The sequence below is a fragment of the Plutella xylostella genome, chromosome 29 (genome assembly GCF_932276165.1).
Source record: "Plutella xylostella chromosome 29, ilPluXylo3.1, whole genome shotgun sequence".
NCBI lineage: Eukaryota > Metazoa > Arthropoda > Insecta > Lepidoptera > Plutellidae > Plutella > Plutella xylostella.
Genome location: NC_064009.1, coordinates 904,554 through 928,259, shown reverse-complemented (window position 1 = coordinate 928,259; position 23,706 = coordinate 904,554). Strand labels below are relative to the sequence as shown.

The 23,706-nt window shown below is 37.3% G+C and overlaps 1 protein-coding gene across 2 annotated transcripts in view; it reads right to left on the bottom strand.

The window, feature by feature from the left end:
- Positions 1-11,585: 11,585 nt before the first annotated feature.
- LOC105391671 (allatotropins) overlaps positions 11,586-23,706 on the bottom strand; it is a 38,811-nt gene continuing 26,690 nt past the window's right edge. Inside the window, exons 4-7 of one of the 2 annotated variants that reach the window (XM_038119121.2) lie at positions 19,377-19,481; positions 17,314-17,398; positions 14,122-14,209; positions 11,586-11,912 (exon numbers count right to left, since the gene is read on the bottom strand). In XM_038119121.2, the coding sequence (XP_037975049.2) occupies positions 11,871-11,912; positions 14,122-14,209; positions 17,314-17,398; positions 19,377-19,481 (320 nt within the window). In that variant the 3' untranslated portion in view covers positions 11,586-11,870. The remainder of the gene's footprint in view (positions 11,913-14,121; positions 14,210-17,313; positions 17,399-19,376; positions 19,482-23,706) is intronic. The other variant, XM_038119124.2, reaches the window with a different exon arrangement.

The following is a 23,706-nucleotide window of genomic DNA, read 5'->3' as shown; positions in this document are numbered from 1 at the left end:
TTTTCTTATGAAACAACACACAAAATAAACTAGGTGAGATGCTGGCATCTGGACAACTTCCAGGTGTCTCCATACAAATGGACCATTTAGGCTGCTGACTTTAATTTAAATAAGTTAGAATTATGGTAATTTTGACAATATTGGTTTGTATTAAATTTTTATTAGCATATAGTACTACTACTATACACAACGTAGCCTTTGCATACGTTTTAATTGAATAAGAACAGGATGAGTGAAGTGACCATCTTAATTTGGTCGCATATTCATAGGCTGCTAACTTTAGGCTGCTAACTTCACGCAGGTACATTTTCGTGTGTTTTTGGTGAATGTCGTCAATATGAACGACGTAACTAATGCACTTTAATTATATGTATTTGTAAACCATTATATTGATTATTTTCCATACAGAGAACTAAGTAAATAACGTTTATTAGATTAATTTTGGAAAAAGTGCTACTGTAGTCGGTTCTTCAGAAAAAATGAGAGATTTTATAAGATTCAAAGTAACTATATTATAAAGTCTCTCCTTTTATACTTATAAATAAGTAGGTAGTTTACGAGGAAAGAATCAATGTTCATAAGGTGCCTCCTAAATGCGTCTCCTCTTGATAATAATTAAGAAAATCGTATATCTTTTGTCACATAAAAATAATAATTTACTTCGCAATCATGCGAGTTATGATGATTCTTATAGCTTCTCTTAATGGAGCAGTAACCAGTTATATTAGGTACTACATAATATACCTATACTATATACTGTACAAGTATTTCCATGTTCTTATGTAGGTATGTATAGTTTCACAAAAATATGTGCATGTACTTATTTGCGAATGCTACCGTACTAAATAGTAAATATGTATATTTTGAAATGTAGCAACGAAGGTACACCCGAGTCCGCGTTGTTCTATGCTAACCAATAAAATGGTGACAAAGGTCAAGGTCAACATGCTCACATGGTATGGAGAATATCATTACAACACTTGCCTACCATGATTTGCTGAAGTATCCTTTGGGCGTGACTTATGGGTAGGTTACTTTTTATCCCGGATTTCCCACAGAAACACTTTTTAACTCAAAGCTGGTACTTAACTGTAGAAAAATTAATCAAATTAAACACTGTAACTGAAAAAAATGATAACTGAAAAGATATCGTAAGTCCTAGTTATTTAAGTAGGCATTACCGCAAGCCTTTTTGTCATCATCTATTTGTTACAACCAGAGTGCGTTAATCTCGCGGAGAGGCGGGACCAGGTGGCTGATTCTATGAAACATCCTGTAAAAGAGGACACTACCTTCGGAATGGCTGATATATTTACAAGAAGACACCCTTTTAGCTTCCTCGCAGCGTTCATGGGTAACAAATAGCCTACTTTATGAAAATGTTATCGGTTCCAACCTACCGAATGCGTTGTAAAAACATTCCAAGGTCTAAAGGCTATTTCTGTTTCATAATCAACAGAAAGTATACCCTAATAAGATTATAGTAGGGAACAGCGAAAACTGGTGACGCAAATGACAAATGATAACTACCCTCCATTGTTTTTATTTTAAAGTTGTTTGTCTTTTTACGGAAAAGACTAAGGGCAATATCCCATACTGCCCGGTCTTATTAAATGTCCAGTCTTCTATGATCGATTCTTTTATTTTCAGATAAGGAATGTTGCAATATGGCGCAAGATTAGTGAAGTCCTTGGACTTATACTTTTATTTCCTATACTATTATAAATAAATAATAAGTACTTAGTTAATTATTTATAAGTAGAAAGGTATTTTTATAATAAATATTTTAAATAATACCAAACAATAAATGTACAAAAAAATAGAATGTGACAAAACAAGGGACGACGTATTCCATCCAAAAAAGTTCAAAATTAGAACGAACGGAAAGGGGTAAAAATGCTTTTGTAACAACAACAATGATTTTTTTCTACGTTTTTTGTTGTTGTAAGAATCTAGTTAATTTCCTGTCTTCATTGGAGCGCTGATGATACACAAGTATAGGCAAATTGGGTACTTCCGGTGGCTCTATTCACGACCCGCTTTCGTCCCGCGTTGTGTTCGTATTGATCGATAAAGAATTGACTGAATAATTGGATCACCCATGAATCTTCTGCATGTCATTTACACCATGTAAAAGTGTTTAGGATGAACATTACTATGATCCGAAAAACATTTTGTTTTATGAGCAGCCGTATGCGAAAAACGTGGCACATTCAAAATACTCGATTCGCTACGAAATATATGTACCTACTAAAGACAGTTGCCTCGATTTTCGAAAAGGCAATGGCCCGCTTTGCGTTTATTATAGGCCACTAACTAAACCTTCGTATGATAATAATAAATAAATAAAATAATTTTATTTCAGACTTATTAAATTAATTACAATCAATAGTCCATATGGTGGTTAGTAAACATGATATTATAATGAAATGGTTAATAAATACACAAACACAATAAAACGCACAAAATAACAAAAATATAAAAAGGGGTACACGGCCCGTTTGGACTCTCAGATACCTACACCTGCTAGAAGGCTGTCAACTTGACTGCATGTAGCCTTATCCAGCGCGCCAGCATCGGAGAGTCCCACCGGTCCGCCAACGCATTCAGGATGCCATTGGAGCCGCAGCGCATGCGGCGCCACATGGAGAGGCACCGCGAGCGCATGATCGCCTGGAAGCTGTCCACACGCGCCTCGGCCAGCATGCCGGACGCGCTGCAGAAACGCCGCAGCCCCATCAGAGCCCTGAATGCGTTGTTGTACTGGACACGCAGGTCGCTGTATGCCCGCTTCGTATAGTTCACCCACAGGCTGCAAGTGTAGAAGGACTGGCAGTACGCCTTGAAAAATGTCACCTTCACTTCTTTGGTACACCCTGCAAACCTGCGGGCCAACATATTACATCGGACAGCCAACGACCTGCGCTCCCGTTCTATGTCTAAATTGTCACTTAGGTCTGGAGTGACCCAGTGGCCCAAATATTTGAATTTGTTCACTCTTTGCAGAGGAGCGCCGTTCAACTCGATCTCCTGTTCGAACGGGTATGTCTTATTACCCGCTCTGAATAACATTAGTTCGCTTTTTTTTTCATTATATTTGAGCTCATGAGTCACTGCATATCGTTCACACATACCTACCAATTTCTTCAGTGCACTGACCGAGGGGCTCAGCAGGGCCATGTCATCGGCGTAACTAATGTTATTTACACACACCCCGTCTATGTGACAACCTATTTTGCTGCTGCTGAGCTCCTCGATCAGGTCATTGATGTACAGATTGAAGAGACGGGGAGAGGTCAACCCCCCCTGCCTCACCCCGCACTCCAACCTATACTCATCGGATAATGCATCCGCCCATCGCACATAATTTGTCTGATTATTATACCAAAACATAAGCATACATATTATTTCATTAGGTAAACTGGTTCCTTTCAACTTTTCCCAAAGCTTATTATAGCTAACAAGGTCAAAAGCCTTAGAAAGATCTAGGAAGCAGGAAAAAATAGGTGTTTTCCTAGATGTGTAGTATTGGACAGTTTGTTTGAGAGCCAGGATAGCACTTTCCGTTGAGAGACCCCGCCGAAAACCAAATTGCGCGTCATTCAAATTTATGTGCTTCTCCAGGTGCCGATCAATCAAACTGTCCAACACTTTTGCAATGATAGTCGCTAATGAGATAGGTCTATAGTTAAGCAGATCAGATGAGTCACCTGTTTTGTTTTTAACAATAGGAACGACAGTTGTACGCATTAACTTCTCGGGTACATAAGAATGATTCATACATAGATTAAACAGTAACGCCAGTAGTCTGGGCAGGTGAACCCCCGCATGCCGCAGGTGCTCGATACTGAGGCTGTCATGGCCCGGAGACTTTCCTCTAACCATTTTCGCGATTACAGAAGCTACGTCTTTGGAGGAGAATTTGACGGATACACCTGCGGGCTGTATCTGTTCCTCAGTATCAAGCACCGGCGGCGGCGGTGGCGGCGAGCCGAGCGGTGACGGCACTGTAAAATGGCGCTGAAATACATTAGCGATGTCGCGGGGCTCGTGCACACCCGCCACGCTCACAGGAAGGGACACTCGATTATTTAATTTGTTTGTAGATTTCCAAAATTGACTAAAATTCTTTTTTGAATGGTGTTGCGCAATTATGTCCAGCTTTATTTGTTGCTCATTTTTTTGACACCATTTTAATTTTGATTTGAAAAATTTCCGCGAACTATTCATATTATCATACAAGCATCCACCTGGTGGTTTACCATGTAATAGCCATTCTTGATAACAAAGCCTAGCCTTACTATGAGCGTCGCGTACGTGCTTATTCCAACCAGTTACATAGGTACACTTGCGTTTAATTTTTACATTATAACTGCATTCAGCTGCCTCAGTGAGAATGACTACGATATTATCGTACAATTTATCTATAATAGTTTGATGACCTGTATCATAGCACATTTTATTACAACAATTAGCAATCTCAATGGGAAAATCTATTTCGCGTAGCTTAGAATGACATACATCATGATATTTATCAATTTGCAATAAATCACGTTCACCCCATACTATTTTATTTAATCTGATAATTGGTACAGTAATTTTAGGTTTCAAAAGATTAATATTACAAGTTATCATTAAAGGAAAGTGATCGGACCAGTAATTGTCATATAGAACCGAACAGCTGATTACAGTTAGTTTAGCGGCGTCCGTCACAACACAGTGGTCTAGCCAGCGGTGGGAGCCGTTCAGTTCACTCACGTACGTGTAGGTATCTACCGGGAGCAGTTCAGTGTCGATGCACGACCACGATTGCTCTAAGCAAAAGTCAGTTAACTCTGTAGCAAATAACTCACCGGGATGTGCGTTGTAATCGCCTATCATGAACACAGAATCGATGTTATGACTTTCTATAATAGCATTCATTTCACTTAGGCATTCCGTGAATTCAATTAAATTATCATTTATGTTTGTATGGAAATTCACGCTAACAGTGGAACCTGTTCTTGTGTTATTATACGGCATATACACTGAGAATAATAGCATTTCACGATCACAAAGATTTATTTTAATTGCTATCAAACGTGCACTGTTACACTTCACAACGGTCACGTTGGGGAACTTAGCCTTTCTCCAGAGCAAGGCCACGCCCCCATAGGGCCTGCCTCGAAGTACTCCTGCAGATGTGTCGACCGCCGAGGTGCCGGTGAAAGCAAACGAGTCCTCTAGACTTCCCAGGTAAGCTAGATCATGTGGAAGAAGCCATGTCTCTTGGAGCGCAACTAAATCGGCATTTTGACATAGCCTCTTTATACAGCCAGATGATCTCACGACGTTTTTACAGTTAAAACTTACAATGTTAACCTTGTCCATTATCATTCAGATTTATGGTACCCACAGCATTCTGTTTCCTGTGACTAAACTTGATGAACCGGCGGAAGGCTATTCCCTCAGGCCAAAAATCATCTTGCATGAATATATCAATTTTAGTCTCTGGTACAAATACTTTATATGATTCATAATCTTTCATTAGTTTCATATCCATCCTTTTCACGGTCACATCCAAGTGTGTTTTATTTTGTATGTAGCTGCATATGTCAGCCTCTGACACTCCCTTCGCCACATTGTAAATATACAGCGGACATTTTACTTCAGCTGCTTTAAACTTAGAACTAGCGTCTGAGATTGCAGTCCCTCTGTTTCCCGCAAACCGGTTTTTTAGTTTCTTTTTTTGAACTAAAATCCAATCCTCACTTGGTTGCTCAGATTTCCAATTCCCACCACGTACTATATCAGCGAGAGTTTTATTTGAGTTGATAGCTAGAGTCGAGTTGGGGTTGGTAGCAGTGAGGGGTGGTACTAAGGTGGTAGTCGTTGTAGGCATACTCACTGGCGGCGCATTCGTTGTAGTGATCAGCTGATCCGTCGTATTGGTCGCCTCCACCGCCGCCGCCGCCGCCGGGCGAATCTGTGCTCGGGCGCGGTGCGATGACTCACACGGCCGCACAGCGGTAACGGTCTCGTCACTGCGCGCTGGCGGTGATTCCAATCTACCCTCCTCCACTCCCAAACAAAAGGGCAGATTTTCCGGTGATGAGATAGGGCTATTTTTGGTCTGACTTTCATCTACTACCGGTGAGAGTCCGATAGGTCCACTTGCCTCCATGCTATTCATAAAGTAAGCTCCCCGACGGGTGTTAACATTACTGTAGCTGTAGTTATTTACCGTGGATGATCTTTTTAACGATTCTATATCACTTTTTAACATATCCACCTGTTCAGTCGTAGCGTACTGCTCCTTAATGTTACATATATCCCGCTGCAACATAACCAAATCCTTCAAAATCTTCGTTACGTCGACATGATCGAATGAAATTGGTGGTAGCTTTTGTAATTGAAGTGCCACAAAAGTAGGTATCTCCTCAGGACGTGATGACTTGAGCAGACATATAATATCATCAATGTCTCGCAGCGTTTTACCGTCTCTCTTCCTCGTAATTTTCCGTTTTGCTGAAGGCACAGAGTCAAATAACAGCTTTTTTGCGTCGACAATATCCTTAGCGGAAAATGCACTGATACAAATACGACTGAGGCTCTCCTCATCCATAACATCAAGTTTGTTATTTACAAACGCGAGCACCTCGTTTATCACAATATTGCAATTTGAACATTTTAACAGTTCGGAGGACATTGCCATTATCACTTATCACTTAGCACAGCAATAACCGCTGCGCGCAAAAAAGCGCGGCCGACCGTGGCGAGTGCGCGCGAAGAATGATGTTGTGTGCTGGGAATTGGAATGCTGAGCACAGTCACGCGTGGCATTTCATTACATCGGACGGCCATATTGTCACCGCTTCACCGGTGACTGTCAATGATCAAAGCAAGTTTTAAAACCGCCCGGAAGTATCTGTTCAGAAACTTTGTTAATCGCGCGTGTTGTGGCCGTTGTGACTGTCGCGGGCCCTCGGTATGTCTTATTGAGTGGCGTGTTCAACAATGGACACAAGTATTTGATATTACATTAGTTTAATTTATTGTCACATACATAGCTATTTCCGCAAGCTTCACGTTGCCAAGGTTTTGCCGTGGGAATTTATAGGCTTAAACTCTACTAAGCACATGCCAAAAAATCGTCCAGCTGTTTTCCCGTGAAGCGTCCGTAGTCGAGCTAGCTTCAGTGATCGTAACTGATCCATGAGATTAAGCAACAGATGGCACGGTCATTGGATGGGTGACCGATTTCAAGTGGTTTTTCTTTGGACGCTTCCGTGCTTCGGACGGCACGTTAAGCCGTGGATCCCGGTTACTGTTTCAGCAGCAGTCGTTAAGCCTAGTCAGAGGCTTTCGGGCAGCTTGAAAACTCCGACAGTCGGGTTGCCCACTTATCCGCCAGCGTGGCGAACTAGGCCTGAAATCCTTCCTACATTGGAAGGAGACCCGTGCCCCAACAGTGGGGACTTGATGGGTCGTGAATAGTCGTGATGATGATGACACATTTTTGCTTTTTCAGTGATGATATACAAATTATTCTCTCATAAAAGTATGTACTAATAAGAAGCAAGAATACAAAGCTAATAAGAAGACATTGGTTGTGAGTTGTGAGTAAAAATGAGACACATTCAAAGTATAACTTCACCGCGTGCTGCCGCGGGCGAGGCAACTTGGACGACTGTTCAAAATGCAAATGACGCCACAATTTATGTTTCAGCTTTCATCACAGCCATAAAATACCACAGTGTAAGACCATAGACTTAGTATATACTAAGTCTATGTGTAAGACTGAGGCCCGATTTCACATTTAGAATAATAAGTTGACGTACAAATCTATAAAGTAATGAAAATAAAGAATGCGATTTTGCAAAGTATTTTTATCATTTTCAGTTATAGAGTTACTTACAGTAAGTATATTAAATATCGATTGATAACAGTTTTGTGCTTAAATAAAGGTCTCATTCATCATCATCATCTCAGACATCGATTAAATACCAACTTAAACAATTAGTAGGAATGTATGACGTTGCTTTCTCGTGAGTAAATTAATATACGAGTTATTTTCAGATAAGCCTTATTCTTCCATGGCGAAATATGTTCCTAATTTAGAAAAAATCTGTAGAAGACTATCTCTTACCTGTAGTTGATAATAATATGGCATCGACAGGTAGGCCGGTTATGACTGGAAAATAAAGAGGGCCGTATTTGGTATTAGACAGACACTAGCCTATGTATGTCAAATGTCAATTAATTAGTCTATAACCTATAAACGAGAAATTCAAAAGATACTTACCCTTGTCAGTTTACTATATATGTTGCAAGCATCTGGTTTAATCTCATTTTTGATTGAACCACTAGCCCGTTCATAGGATGGCGCTACTCAATTGTATGACTAGGCCGAACGTTGATTGTAGAAGTTAGCTGGCTTAAAATCAGTCAGGTGGTGAATAAAACAAATATGGCGTCTAACAGCTAATAGCTGACACAAAAAGCACCTATATAGTTAGTTTTTTGGAAATAAATTAGCTTTAAAGTGCGTTATTTGTGTTCAAATAGTGTGACAACATGGATTTACCTATAATTACGCCGCGGGCGGATAGTTTCAAAGAAAAAATTGTTGCGAAACTGGATAATTATGAACAACAATATGAAGGTACGTTTATTGTTAGGTTGTTAGGTACGTAATGTGCCAATAGCTGATTTTCAGCAGGGACCCTTTATGTGACTCACGCATAAAGGGTTCCTGCTGAAAATCAGCGCTGCAGGTACAAGTTGTACTCGTTGTACTTGCAGCAATTGCTGAGCTCGAGGCCTTTTTGGCGCTGCGCTGATGCGCCATCTACACAGGCTGGCCAATATTTAAGTTATTTTTATTTTTTAGGAATTTAGTTTAGTTTTTATTTTTATGTCATTTTTTGTTTTATTAATTTTATAAATAAATAAATAAATATGTGGGGACATCTCACACACGGCCATCCGACCCCAAGCTAGGCAGAACCTGTGTTATGGGTGTCGGACAGCTGATATATCTACACAAATACATAGATAGATAGATACTAAATATAATTATCAACACCCAAGACCCGAGTACAAATATCTGTCTTTAAACAAATATCTGCCCCAGCCGGGAATCGAACCCGGGACCATCGGCTCAGTAGTCAGGTCACTAACCACTACGCCATTCGGTCGTCTGTTTTATATTCAAATTGTATTGTTTTGTTGTATTTTTCGGTGTATTTGTGCAGCACTAAATAAAATCTTTTTCTTTCTTTCTGTTATTGTTTAGTTAATTTGTAGATAAGAGCTTTGTAACATAGTATTTTTGTTGACTCTTGTCTGGTCATGTTCATCCTAACCAGACATTACAAAGTTGCTATACTATATCCCATTCAACGACTCCGCTGAATGACGTTCAGTCAAGACGTCGAACGTTACAATCAACGACTTGACGAGTTGTCCTTTAGTCATACAACTGAATAGCGCCATCCAATGAACGGGTTAGTGGTTCAATCAAAAATAAGATTAAACCAGATGCCTGCGACATATATATCACCTTCTCTGTCTGTCCCTGAGTCAGCCCTTGATTTGTTTCTTCTAATATTCCTATTTTTTTGCTTCAACAACGTTTTAACTTATTTATACTTTTTCGGACTCCATTTTATAAAATGACCGAAACTTACACAAATAATAACTCTATCTATGCCTATTAAAATGGAGGTAATATCACAATTCATATTAATTAACCATTAACCTAATAGAAACCATGAAACATTTCCTGTAGATTAATATTAACTACTAATTGCTATAAACAGAACCACTTCAAATTAAACTAAGTACAATAGAGAACACGAAATGAAATAGTTTAATGTCAATATTAAACTTCTAATTTCAGCAGTTGTATATAATTTCTTGTCATCTTTCAGCCGAAATTAATTTACAAGCAGTAGGTAGAGTTTGAGAGTCTATTCTCCTCCTTAAAATCTGTCGCAAACAAATCACAAACTGTAATTTTCCATGTGGACCTCAAACATACGCGACGTTTTCGAAGGTCCGTCAAAAAAACTTTTATGAAGAACTAGCTGTTCCCGCGAGCTTCGCTTCGCCTTAAAAGAGTTTTCCCGTGAGAATTCCGGGATAAAAAGTAGCCTACTCGTATGTTCTTTCTCAGAATCTAAACCATATGTATACCAAATTTCATTCAAATCTGTTCAGTAGTTTTGACGTGAAAGAGTAACAGACAGACAGACACAGCTACTTTCGTATTTATAATATTAGTTAGGATTTATATGCATTCAGTATGGTGTTCGGGAGTCAACGCTTTTGTTAAATTTTCGATGTTAAAACTGGATGAAGTATGAATTTATTTGCTATATGATGGCGTGAGCGATTTAATAAACGTTTCTAAGACCTTCGTGGGAATGAATCCAGCTTTACGGTTGCATATTGGGCTTACATCCGTGTCTGTGCCATGAGAATCAAAGCTCAGCGTGTGTAGGACGTATAAGGTACAGTGTTGATGTTACTTGGTGTGGCTCTATTCTATATATTCTATTCTCTGTGGGGACTAAGTCACTGCACTCTCAAATAGAACCTTTGTTCATAGGCTTAACCCAATGCCTAAACTCCCTTTCTAAGCTTGGACCATTCTCCACTATGCTAGTCTACTGTGGGTTTATGAGTTCACACATCTAGATATTTTAAATCAACATAGGTACTGACTTATGTATTTAGGTTTCCTTACGATGTTCAGTTATTAAATTCCAAATAAGTCATTGGTGCATGTCAGGAGGGGGGTTGGAAACCGCATCTCTGGCGTGAGAAGCGCGCGCTTACCCGACTGAGCTTAGGCTCTTTTCTTATATGCATAATTAATTAGGGTTTTAACAATAATAAGAAAGTCACATTGTGATACCCGATAGACTTTATTTCAATTGTAACAGTAATCTATTTTCATTATTGGGTATCCAAAACGCTTACATTCATATAGAGTAACTATCTGCAACAAATATCCTATGTATTACATAATATGCTGATACATAGAGCACGTATGTATGTAGAGAAAGTCAATATAAATAGCTGATCTAAATAGTTATTTAAAAATTGACATTTTAATAAAAATACACTTTAATTTTGAATGACCCAGCCTCTTAACTTTTTCTTGGTAAATTATTACTTTTTTTATAATAACAACATAATTAGTAAAAATTAAAAATATATTTACTTAACTTCAAAGACAATTGAATTTTTGACAAAACTTACATTGAAACAATATTATTAAATGTATATAAATAACACTAGTCTTGAATCTCTTAGAATAATACATAATATTAAATATTCTCAATATAATCCAACGGAAAACATAATATTTCTTAAATTTTTTATGTTTGAAATTTAATAGAATTATGATTATAAAGGGTACAGGCAAATTTAATTTTAACCTACACTTTACTTTATAAATATGTCTATGGACAAACGCACAAACGCCTTTGACAGGTAAATATTTACATCCATTTATAACAATTATTTTAAAGACATCTTCATTTTGTTAGAAAGAATCATAATTAGTTGCCCTTGATGCTTAAATTTATACTTTCTTTCCTGATACTGTGTTTTTTAGAACTGCTTTAAATTGGCAGTTAGGAATTTTCAATATAAGTATTTTAATCAAAAATTATTATTTTGTTTTGTAACAGTTTTAATTCTTATAATTTAAAAACAAATACAAAAAACTTAATCGACATGAATATTTTCTTGAATTTATGAGATCAATTTTATATCATATCACAGCATCGTAACAACATTAATAATGAAGTATAATGAAAAGAGATCCGAGTTATTGCATTGAACTCTGACTAACTCATATTGTAGTAACTTAAATCTTAGACGTTCCTTAGTAATTCTTCTGAAGATAGCATCCCGTCCTGTAATAAATAAAATATATTAAAAGAGATATTTTATTTTATTTATTTATTTAAGATTACATTAAATACATTTAGGTTACAAATGAATAGTGCGTCAGAAACCTGTTAGGGTTTATATGCGCACTATGGTTCCTCGACTGAAATATATACATAAATATAGTGCTACAATCAATAGGTAGGTACAATTAATTTCAATTTTATCTTGCGAACAAAACTAGACATAAAAAGCTTATTACTATTACGTGGGTACATGCAAAATCTTTATTTCTCTGGTCATTGCGAGGTGAGCAAAGCATTGGTATGCGTACAGTTGCTATCTATCTTTTATTATACAATAAAGGCTCACAAAGAGATATGATAAAAGTAACTCAACAAGTTAACCAAGATACAGGATGATACATTTTTAGCATGTAAAACAATGTTTAATCTTGTATGATATGTATGTTTAATGTTTTATTGATGAGAAAAAAGTTTTTTTTAAAGTTTCTTTTAAGTTCATGTTGTTAATGCCATTTCTTATATCAGTTGGAATTTGATTAATTAATTTTGGTATTAAGTATTTTGTTGTGCGTTTCCCGTAGAAGTTCGTAATTGGTGGTAATATAAGTTTTTTATTTGTTATTTTTCTAGTTGAGATGGGATGGGACACTGTTTGTTGGAGATCCAAGTTGAAGAAGTTCTCTTTAAGCAGGGCATAGTGTACATTACTATGAACTGGTAAAACTTTACAATGTTGAAATAAACCTTCAGTATCATCTTTGAATTGTTCTTTTATTTTTGGGGGTACCAGCATTTTAAGTATGCGTAGTTGTAATGCGTAAATTCTGTCAAGATAAGTATTAAAGGTTCTTCCGTAGCTAGTTAAGCCATAGAAGATTAGTGATTCTGCGAGCGATTTATAAATATTTAATCTAATTGTGTACGGTATCTTGCTCTTAATTACACCTAGTCTTCCCATGATGCATCGGAGTTTTTCGCAGACGTGATCAATGTGAGCACTCCAGTTTAACCTCTCATCAATAACCAAGCCCAGGTAAGTCTGTTTCTTTTCTTGCTTGATGAATGGGCAGTTGCAGCCGTTTAGATTTTGATGTAAGCAGTTGTGGTTATGGGCTATTAGTTTAATACCTGTTCCAGAACCCTGTACTACGTTATGGCTCGAGTGAATGTGTAGCAGTACTGTTTTATCGGCATTTAATACTAAACCTGCATCATGGGACCACTTACAAATGTTATATGTTATATAATATGGCAGAGCATAACTAAGAAACAATTAAATTATATTGAGAACTATAATATTGCATCAGAAATAAATGGAACTCAAGACACCGACAAAATAGGTACCGACATAGCTCTTAAATTCTATTTATGTTGCGTGGGACGCCCTCCAAACCGCTCTAAGGACTATGTTACATGTAGGTAGATGCCAGTGATTGGACGAAGAAGAATGAATTAATTTAGGCTATTCCTAGTATTGACATGTGGAATCACTAATCAAACAGGGCTTGAGTCCTGATTCCTAAGAAAATCTAATTTGGCCAGCTCTCTCACAGTAAATAAGCTGTAACATGTCTAATACCTAGTCGATAAATTTCCACATTATGCTGATTTAAGTACTACCACAATTTTTTTTTCTTTTTCCATTAATAGCCAATTTCTCCATGGTCGGTTATCTAACAGACATGGATTTATTTATAAATTAAATGTCATCTCCATATAAAATACATGACAGATGTGTCAAAAGTTGACCACTACTCCCTGGTTATGCTCTAACCGAGAATGGAGAAATTGGCACTAAAGCTGTAATTTTTGATAATATAAGCATTGTATTCGATAAAAATAATACTTAAAGTGTTGATATAGCTAAATTAGCTGATATAGATAAAAAAATTTAAAATTTGTGCCATCACAATAGCTTTAAAAAAATATTATAATATTAGCATTTATGCCTACGGCTGAGCCGTAGCAGTTACGCCGTAGCGGCTACGCCGTAGTAGCTACACCGTAGGCCACTAACGAATATAAAGCTCTCTAAAGCTGCGTACAGACCGGCCCAACGACCGCCCAACGAACGCCCAACGATGGATATTTATCACACATAATACAGGGCAGAAAGCAGCAACGAAGGTCAACGAAACCCGTTCGTTAGCGTTCGTTTGGCCGGTCTGTACGCAGCTTAACGAGTATACAGCCACTGGTGATACAGTACCTGGTTGAGGTCAATGAACTTGCGCACCACGGACCGCGCGAAGTCGGGGTTGCTCAGCACCTCGTGCACGAACCACTCCAGGGGAATGCTGAGGAAGTTAATGGTAATGTGAGGACCGTTGCGTTACAAGAGCAGAGAGTTTTACTATAGTCTAGATAAGGCTAGTCAATTAGTACTTTTGTAAATGACATGCTCCCGAAACTGTATGGAAAATATCTGAATTGTATAGGAAATCGAAAAAGTTTATTTCCCAAGGTATGTTTCTTGGGGAAAGTGGTTCAGTTTGACCAGTAGATCGCGTGGTTTCAGTTTGTGGGAGCATGTCATTTACACCCTGTATAGTCTAGGGCTACACGGAAATTTTTAGAGTGAGGTATCACGGGTCTGGTACGGTCAGGTGCAATGAAACCTGACCCCCCTCTCATACTAACAATGCTTCTGAGGGGGGTCAGGTTTATCTGCCCCTAACTGTATACATACATCCGGTTCACGGTGGGCACTAATAGGGCCTCACCCTAATATAAACGCCAAAGATGAAAGATTACTGTAAGTGCTTAAGTTTATTCACGTAACATTTGCAACCCACAAATAAAATTTATAATTTCTAATCTGGATACATAATCTAGACCAAGTTTTAGATAGTTTCCAAGTTATTTCCGAATGTCCTAATATAAATTCTGTTCTAAATTCAGTCTTGGTTAATTTCATAACCACTAATAACATTTTCAGTATCGGCTTGTTTGACATTTTATCCGATATTGTATGTCGCTGTAACAAGGCTGATTATAGCAAAATTTTATTCAATTTCACCCGTGTAGAGACAAATGTATTTCACATATTGTGATGTTTCGGTTGGACCGGGTAACGCAATTAAGCCGGTACCGTCAGCAACGAACAATACACACTGTCATTGTATTCATAGAATTTACAAAGGGTTTAGTAACTGAATTAAGAGCTTCGTAAATCTGTGAGAAACACACGAGTTTAGACTCTTGGTGGAAGTCAAAATGTCAAAATTCGTGTGTCACGTTCTATATTTACCAATATTAAACTACTTAGGTGGAATCTATATATGCCTCCTCGTACATATTATATGTATACTCAGTATTATGTAGGTACTGATAAAATTTCTGATAATATTCATATCTAGTTTAGATATTAATATTATGAGGATTTTTAACAGTCCTTTCTTCAGAGTTTTCTCAAACCCAAGAAGCTACTGTTTCAATATCTACATTTACTACTATTATGTATACCGATGATTAGTAAATAGTTACGTTTCTACGATTTGCTACGAGAGGCGAATTACACTTCTAGATAAAGCTTCACAGATAAAGCTGAAATAAAAGTATTATATCCACTCTTTTTTTCACGGACACTTTCTTGCCTAACAATAATTTCACGTATCGTATAACTTCTGCTATCGGTACCAATAGTCAATTATTAGTTATTAGTGTCCGATGAGGGCACGCTCCGTCGCTTCACTGTCAGTGACAATACCGGCTAATGTGCATAATATTAATTTTGCTGACCATATAGAGGCGTGAAGCCGTTTCCGATATTATTGGGTTGGCTACTCTAGGCCTAATCGCTTTCAAATGGTGTCCGTTTGAATGATGTATTTGGAAATAAGTTATTTTTTATTTCAATTATTATTTTTATATTATTTATAAGCAGCCATGTTATCAAAATCACTTGTTTTTGTAGACATACTTTTTTGATTTCATTTGCTTATATGTTGCCATACAAAATAGGGCAGGTATAAAAATTAAATGCATGCGAATTGAAAACTGCCTCTGTAAAAACAAAGAATAACTTATAATCTGAAAGGAGGTACTTTCATCAATTCTTCCGCTACCATAGACCGAAACACAAACTCATGTTAAAGTTTTAACACCCCTTGACACTCCCAGTTAATTGATAACACAAGTGGGCCCATTCCAATGGGAGTGCCAGGACTAACACGTCGTGAGGCAATTTAAATTCAAGTTCTATGTCTTTGGCGAAGTTCCGGACCATGGCAAATTAAACGATAGCCTTCTGGGATGTGTCGTTACACAGACAACTAGGCACTAGGATAGCTAAGGTATGCATGTTGAGGTAAGACACTAGAATAATATAATATGTTATCTCTGATAGAAACGATTCATGTTGCATTGCTGTAAATCAAAGTACCTAAATATTGGATGGTAAGACATGACATGACCATCAATAGTCAACATTGATCTACTGCTAAAGTTTGGACTAAGGAGCGCCATAATACAATTAAAGAAAAAATATTTATATCAGGCAGTAATCTATAGATGTCTTCCATGTTAGCAAAGTTCCTTTAATAGTCCCAACTGTATTTACATAATAAGGCCACCGATTTAATATATTATCAAAAATATAAAGCACTGTAAGCTACGCGGCACAAATATCAATACAAGCAGTTAATTCAGTTAATGAAACCATGCGTATGTATTTCTTATTCCAAACTTGTACCCTGTATTTTGTATACCCATTAGTATTGGATGAGATATTAATATCAATTTGGTATTTCTGTCACGAATCGTGGGGACGCGAAAAGTCGCTAGCGTGTGATTTTGATACAAGGAAACCGCATTACAATGACAATATTAAAACTTGTGGAAATACGGACAGCCATACACAATGCCAGTATTTTAAAAGTTATAAACGAAAGATAGGTATACATAATAACCTTATTGAAGCCGGATATTTATGAGAAAAAAAACAGAACAGAACAGTTGGATTGCAGACAGGACCCCTGATCTTCCTAACCATTCCAAATCGTAAAGAACTGTTGTTTGCTGTACATTTGTAAGTTTCTATATATTTTCTATATACCTACTCTAATAGAAGGTGTTTCCACACGGAGATATTGTCACAGAAACGTCATCTCGTCGCGATTCTCTCCCTGTGGAGACGCCTTAAGTCATTATTTTCCTTCCAAATAAAATGATCCCTTCGCTGCACATATGGCACTGATATGATGAGGACAGCAATCCGTTGTTTTATTGTTTTGTATTTTGTCTGTATTTTTGTTTTTGTCTCATGTTCTTTTTTTTGTACTTGTTGTTTTTTTATATGTACCTAATTCTTTAAATCTGTATTTTTCTTTTTGTTGTTGTTGCTGTCAGTGTGTCGAATAAATGTATCTTTATCTTTATGATAGAATGGAGTGTACGTTACCTCTCCACGGTCTTGTCATCAGCGTCCACCACTTCGCGCTCCGGGCTCGTCTCCAGGGACTCCCAGAAGTTGTCCAGCCCGTACACTGCCGGAAACAAACACATCATTACTAAGGTTGTCTGGAAGAGATCGCTGTAAGCGATAAGACCGCCTTTTGTAGTCTAATTAAGTTGTCATGTCAAATTGGTAATTATTTCTTGGTGTATACATATTGTACAAATAAAGAGTACTCTATCTATCTTTCATAAGTAATTTTAAAACACTAGAAAGGCGTTAAAGCTTAGGCCCATACTTCACCGAACGGAATTCTCAGCATCGGTGGAGTGTGAGCCTTATCCTTCCGTCGGCCAGTTCTTCCGGTCTGTTTTTTACTTAGTATAGGGTAAATTCTCGGATATACGTTTTCCAGAATCTTCTAGTATACTTATGTGAAAATATTATCGTAACAACCGGATATCACTATCACAAGCGATTCCGACGGCGTACTCGGTATGTTATACCGACTGTCATATTCATATTGTGAGTGTCATTTGAGGTGTCACACACAATGAACTACAAGCAACAACTCATAGCTCTTTATGATAGTATTTTTTAGTACCACAGGTAATAAACTCTGAAAGCAAGTCTTTGAAAGGCACTAATAGCTTTTGCTTTGATGGTATTACATAAATTTCGCAAATGGTTATAGTGCACGTATTATTGCTTAAGTATATGCATTATTGCGTTATCTGAAATTGTTAAGTTACTGAAATTAAAAAATCGATGAATTGGATCCTTAAAAATGACAAAAAATTCTTACAGTATTTACTTAATATTACTTAATTAATCTTATGATTACATATGTAAAACAGTTTGTTATGAATTACTTACGTAAATTAACTACTAATTATACTATTAGTAACTGTTAGTCAATTTCCAAACACAATACATTTAGTAATAAGCTTCCACATAAACCTACTAAGCCTGCAGTACACAAAACCTTCACTAATACTCACAACAAAAGCAGAATTGTTGTGTTGCTATTTCATTTACAACGAACAACTGTTGAGCATAGATAAGCGACACCTATTAACTTGGACATAGCGGTTATAATAGCAGTATCATTAGGTGAGGTGAGTAGTAAAGGCAAGGCGGACAAAGTCATATAAATGTCCCCATTTACAAGAGCGGGACAGACGACGGTGCAAATCATGCTGTCACTGTCTCACACATAATATCAGAGAGTTTCAGCATGATTTTAAAGTCCAACAGGTAACCTGAAATTGTGAAACCTGGAACTTGGTGAAAGTGTATCGCGAACTCTATTTGAAGAACGAGCGAAGCAGTTTTTTAGTTTATAACCATGAAATGTTGATTCAATACCAGTCACCTCGTTCATTTATTATTCAAAATGAATTTGCATTACACCTGCTGAGGTTTATCAATCTGTGTATACCAATAACATATTTTCATAATGATATACATTATGAAAATAAAGTCATTTGTCTAACGGACACTTTAAATCAGCTTAGCAGTAAAATATATCTTTCTGTACGTTATTATTTTCCCGCCATAAAGTCGAGTTATGGCGGAGTTTGTTAAATAAAATACAAGCATTAGCGATAGCCCGCTCTTTAAGATTTCATTCAGTATCTCAGAACAAGCGAGAACTGTTGGCAACTTTGCTAGCTTCCTTTATAATGCAGAGTTTAGAAATAGTTGTGTGTGTACCTACAGGATATTGCAAAATACTATTTTCGTCTAAAAGAGAGCCACATACTTTGTTCGTTTTATAAATACTTTTAAACCTCTTATTGAATATTCAAGCAAACATATTAAATATTCTTCGTGTCATTTTGCATTAAAACAAATAGGTATTTTCCAGTTTATCAGGACTTTTGCACAAAAGCGTTTCAGTATGTAATTTCCCGGTAAAGCTAAGCCCTTTGATTAAACATTGTTGCACATGATCGCATAATATAGCATTCTCTTCCACATTGCTTGTGGTTTTGTGGAGATACTTTTTGCTTAAGTCAATAAGCTTTTGGTCATTCCATTGGTTAATCCATTCCATGATCACAAACCTTCGTCGGTTTGCTCAGTATCGTCTCTTTTGCCAAATCCTCTGGCTATAAGCACTCTTGCTCCCGGGTTGAACGTCTGCCTTTTTCCTTTTAACTCTACGTAGTCTGCCACAAACATAATTTGATTTTAGAACAATTTTAATATCTCAAACCTCTATGGTGCTATTACATTAAAAAGTAGTCTGTGTAACGTAATAATAATGAGTGTTCTCGGGAGCTGATGTACTTGGAGAGAAATATCGGGATGAAATTTCAAATTTCCTGAGTAAGTAAGTGAGGTGAGGATGTTTAATACGCTGTGGGTGGATATTGCATGCCTTTGCTGGGAGTACGGAAGTTATAAATTTTAGTTAATTGAAGATGGTTTGAAGCCGAAAATAATTAGAGTGATATGACCTAACTATACTTGTAATTGTGGGTGTTTTCTTGACGCTTTTGTTATATTAAGTTCATTTCTAGAATCCAAAAGGAAGCACAGACATAATTTTACATCTAGTAGATAAATTCGACTTATTTTTTTTCAGGTTTTGAGTACCGAGATTTCTGCACGATGTTAATTGCATGTCTTGCAACACTGCATTTAATTAAAACCGTAGTTTATGCTCTTCCCTTTGAGAGCTCATAAAAGTTTCGTTCTTCCTTGTTGAAAATTTATCCGTCTAACCCAGGGTGCACTAAATAGCACCTACTTACTAACCGACTTATGTTGTTAGTAGCTGAAAAGGTGTTTTCACAAAGAGAATGCACAAATTCTGCCCACGGAGTTTACAAAAGACCATGTTAATGTTATTTCTGGAAAGTCTAAAAATACGACTAAGAACGGTGACAACTGTAATAAACAATCCTAACTAATATTATAAATGCGAAAGTAACTGTGTCTGTCTGTCTGTCTGTTACTCTTTCACGTAAAAAACTACTGAAGGGATTTGAATGAAATTTGGTATACATAGACCCTGGGAAAGAACATAGGCTACTTTTTATCCCGGAATTCCCACGGGAAAACTTTTTAAGGCGAAGCGAAGCGCGCGGGAACAGCTAGTATGTTATAAAAGGTGTGCTAAATGGGTCACCCCCTTTCAGCTCAGGAGATCATTCTGAAGAACTTTTAGCCTACCATTTTCGAAAAGTTCGGCTAACTATACCGCTTTTGCAACATACTGTGTAAAAAGCAACTATTTATTTATCGATCAAACTATTCTCGTATATTACACATGGCACAACAATATTTTATATTGAAGTATACCAGTGTAACTGAGGGTCACAAAATTGTCCACTTTCAATCATTGAATCTCATTAAAAATACAGCTGAAGGTAAGCATTAAAAAGCACATACATAATTAATGTATTGTAATAATGTTAATATTAGTCTTGTAACTAAATCTACATAGAAGCTGAATATAATGTAAGTATTGTAATAATGTTAATATCAGTCAGGAAACTAAATCTACAAAGAAGCTGAAGCCCACCCTGAATGCTCCTTAACCTCAAAGCTGTTACCTTCATCATCATCATCATCGTCAGCGGGACTTCTCTTGCCAAAGTCGAGGCCCACCATGAGCGAGGTCTTGGGTTTGAATTCCCGACGGGGCACGCGACCGTGCTCTGTGTCATGTAAATGGGTGGATTTCAACAAGTCCCAAAAAATCTTCATTTCCGTGGACTTTTTTATCTTAAGGTTTTTTATATTAGAAAAACGCTTTTATTAAAGTTTTTGTTAATGTTAGTGTTCTTACTAAATGGGTAGCAGATAAGTTAAAAACTGAATGAGATACAGATGGTTAAAAATTTCGTGCCACGGCGATGAAACATGCGTTCACGGCAATGAAACAAGCGTCCACGGCAATGAAACAAAGGCCCACGGCAATGAAACAAACTTCCACGGCAATGAAAGAACTGTATACAATGCAAATGAAAGAATCAATCCACTGCAATTTTTTAAAAAGACTGTGTTGGAAACGCAAACTTAGACAGGTATGTATGGCAGAAATATTTGGATAGATATTGGAACGAAAGAAAGAACGACAGTATGTATAAAAAAATAAGAATATAGTATGGAATTCTCTAAGTAGCATTGTGGGGTCCGTATTGCGACGTATAAAACAAAATGTTTCATTTCACACTTATAACGTTCACAACATATGATAAACTTTACCTATAACATCTATATTTTCATAAGGTATAATATCCAATTAGTAAAATTCTTAAAATATACTATAATATGACATAATCTGTGCTGAATTACACAACACCGGCAAAACACCTAGCCCCAAAATATAAAGATAGCACCTATCTTTATATTTTTCTGACCAACATGTGCACCAAACCGCACCGGTTTGGTGCACATGTTGGTCAGCTAAGCGTCTCCCTACATAGCGCCAATAATAATAACGCAGTCAAAACTCCTTGCACCAAAACCTAAACATAGAGCGTCTCCCCATGTAGCCCCGCTTCGCTTTTGATGAACATGTGCACTTAACCGCTCCTCCTCGCTTTTCTCGTCATCGCACCTATCTTTAGGTTGTGGTGCTAGAGGTTTTGATGATGTTGTGTAATTTAACAGATTATGTGATATGATAGAATATTTTATGAACTTTATGCTAAATCATAGTATATTTTAATTGGTATAATAATATGAAATGTACATGTTATCATCATCAGCCTATAATCATCCAATGCTGGACATAGGCCTCTCCCAAGGAGCGCCACAACACTCGGTCCTCGGTCTTCCGAATCCAGCCACTACCGGCTACCTGCCTAAGCTTGCATATTTTGACAGCTATGATGGTAACCTTAGTCCTCTGACGTATAACCTCTTTTCTGATACCATCCATTAGAGAAACCCCAAGCATAGCTCTCTCCATAGCACGCTGAGTGACTTTAAATCGGTGGACCATTCCCACCATCAGTGTCCACGTATATGCACCATATGTCATAACTGGCAGGGCGCAATGGTTGAAGACTGTTGGATGCGCCTTTCAGCCTTCTTGTCGAAGTTGCTTCTGCCTAGCCGAATAGTCTGCCTCAGGTAGTCATATTATTGCACAACTTTGATAGTTGTTTCACGAACGATCACCGGCTCCGGTTTTATGTGAACATTCTACATGATTTTTGTCTTGCCCAAGTTCATACGGAGGCCTACACGGTGCAAACAGCATTAAGGCCACTTAGCATCCAGCTGAGTTCCTGCAGAGATGTTTGTTCTATTATATTCTATTCTACTATCTGTGGGAGGTGTAAGTACCTGCACCTGGCTCTCTCGAATGGGACCTTTGTGCAATGTGCATATCCCCAAGGTCTAAGCTGCCTTTCTAAGCTTGGACTATTTCCCACCACGCTAGTCCACAGCGGGTTGGTGGGTTCACATATTATCTAGATGTGCTAAATCTATAGGTAGATATGCAGGATTCTTCACGATGTTTTCCTTCACCGTAAGAGTGATGGTATACATTGTATTTAAATTCAAAGGAACACATTGGTACATGTCAGTGCCGGAATTCGCACCCGCATCATTGGCGTGGAAAGCGGGCTCTTACCCGACTGAGCTACCACCGATCTTATTTATACATAACGTTCATTATAATTATGTTGTGATTGTTATTATTAATATAAAATTATATATTTCGTTTTTATACATCGCGATACGCACCCGTTTTAACGCACTGCAAAAAGAGGTAATTTGACTAGTCCTATAGGTAATATCAGTGATCGGTATTACCTGTATTACAGGTAAAAGATTGTAAAGATATGTTACTTTGCCTAATCATACATACCACGGCGATGAAAACATAAGTCACGGAAATGAATAACCTGGCCACGGAAATGAATAACCTAACCACGGCAATGAATACAAATTATTTAACAAGATATGGCAATGAAATTTTTTTCATTGCCGTGGTTTTTTTTTCATTGCCATAGCAAATATTGGCTACGGAAGCCACGGAAATGAAAGCATGGCGATGAAAACCAAGGCATTAAATATAAATAACTAAAAAAGTATTAACTATTCGAAGAAATAAACACTTTATAAGGTAAATATTTTCAAAAAGCTTTCTTTTGAATGCTTATTCTAGAAGACAAACTTAATTTTATAGAAGTTATATCTATCCACGGCAATGAAAGAAAAATTGTCCAGTCCCCAAAAATTTTACTGATTTTCACTATTGCGCAAAAACGCGGGCACCGATGAACCTCCTGCCACGTCGAGCAGTTAGGCGACACTTGTAAGAAACTATTACCGCACTCAGAGGGGCACCCAAGTTCATAGGTAAAACAATATCCTTGATCATGTTTAGGACACGGCGATGAACAGAAGTTCTGGGACACATTAATT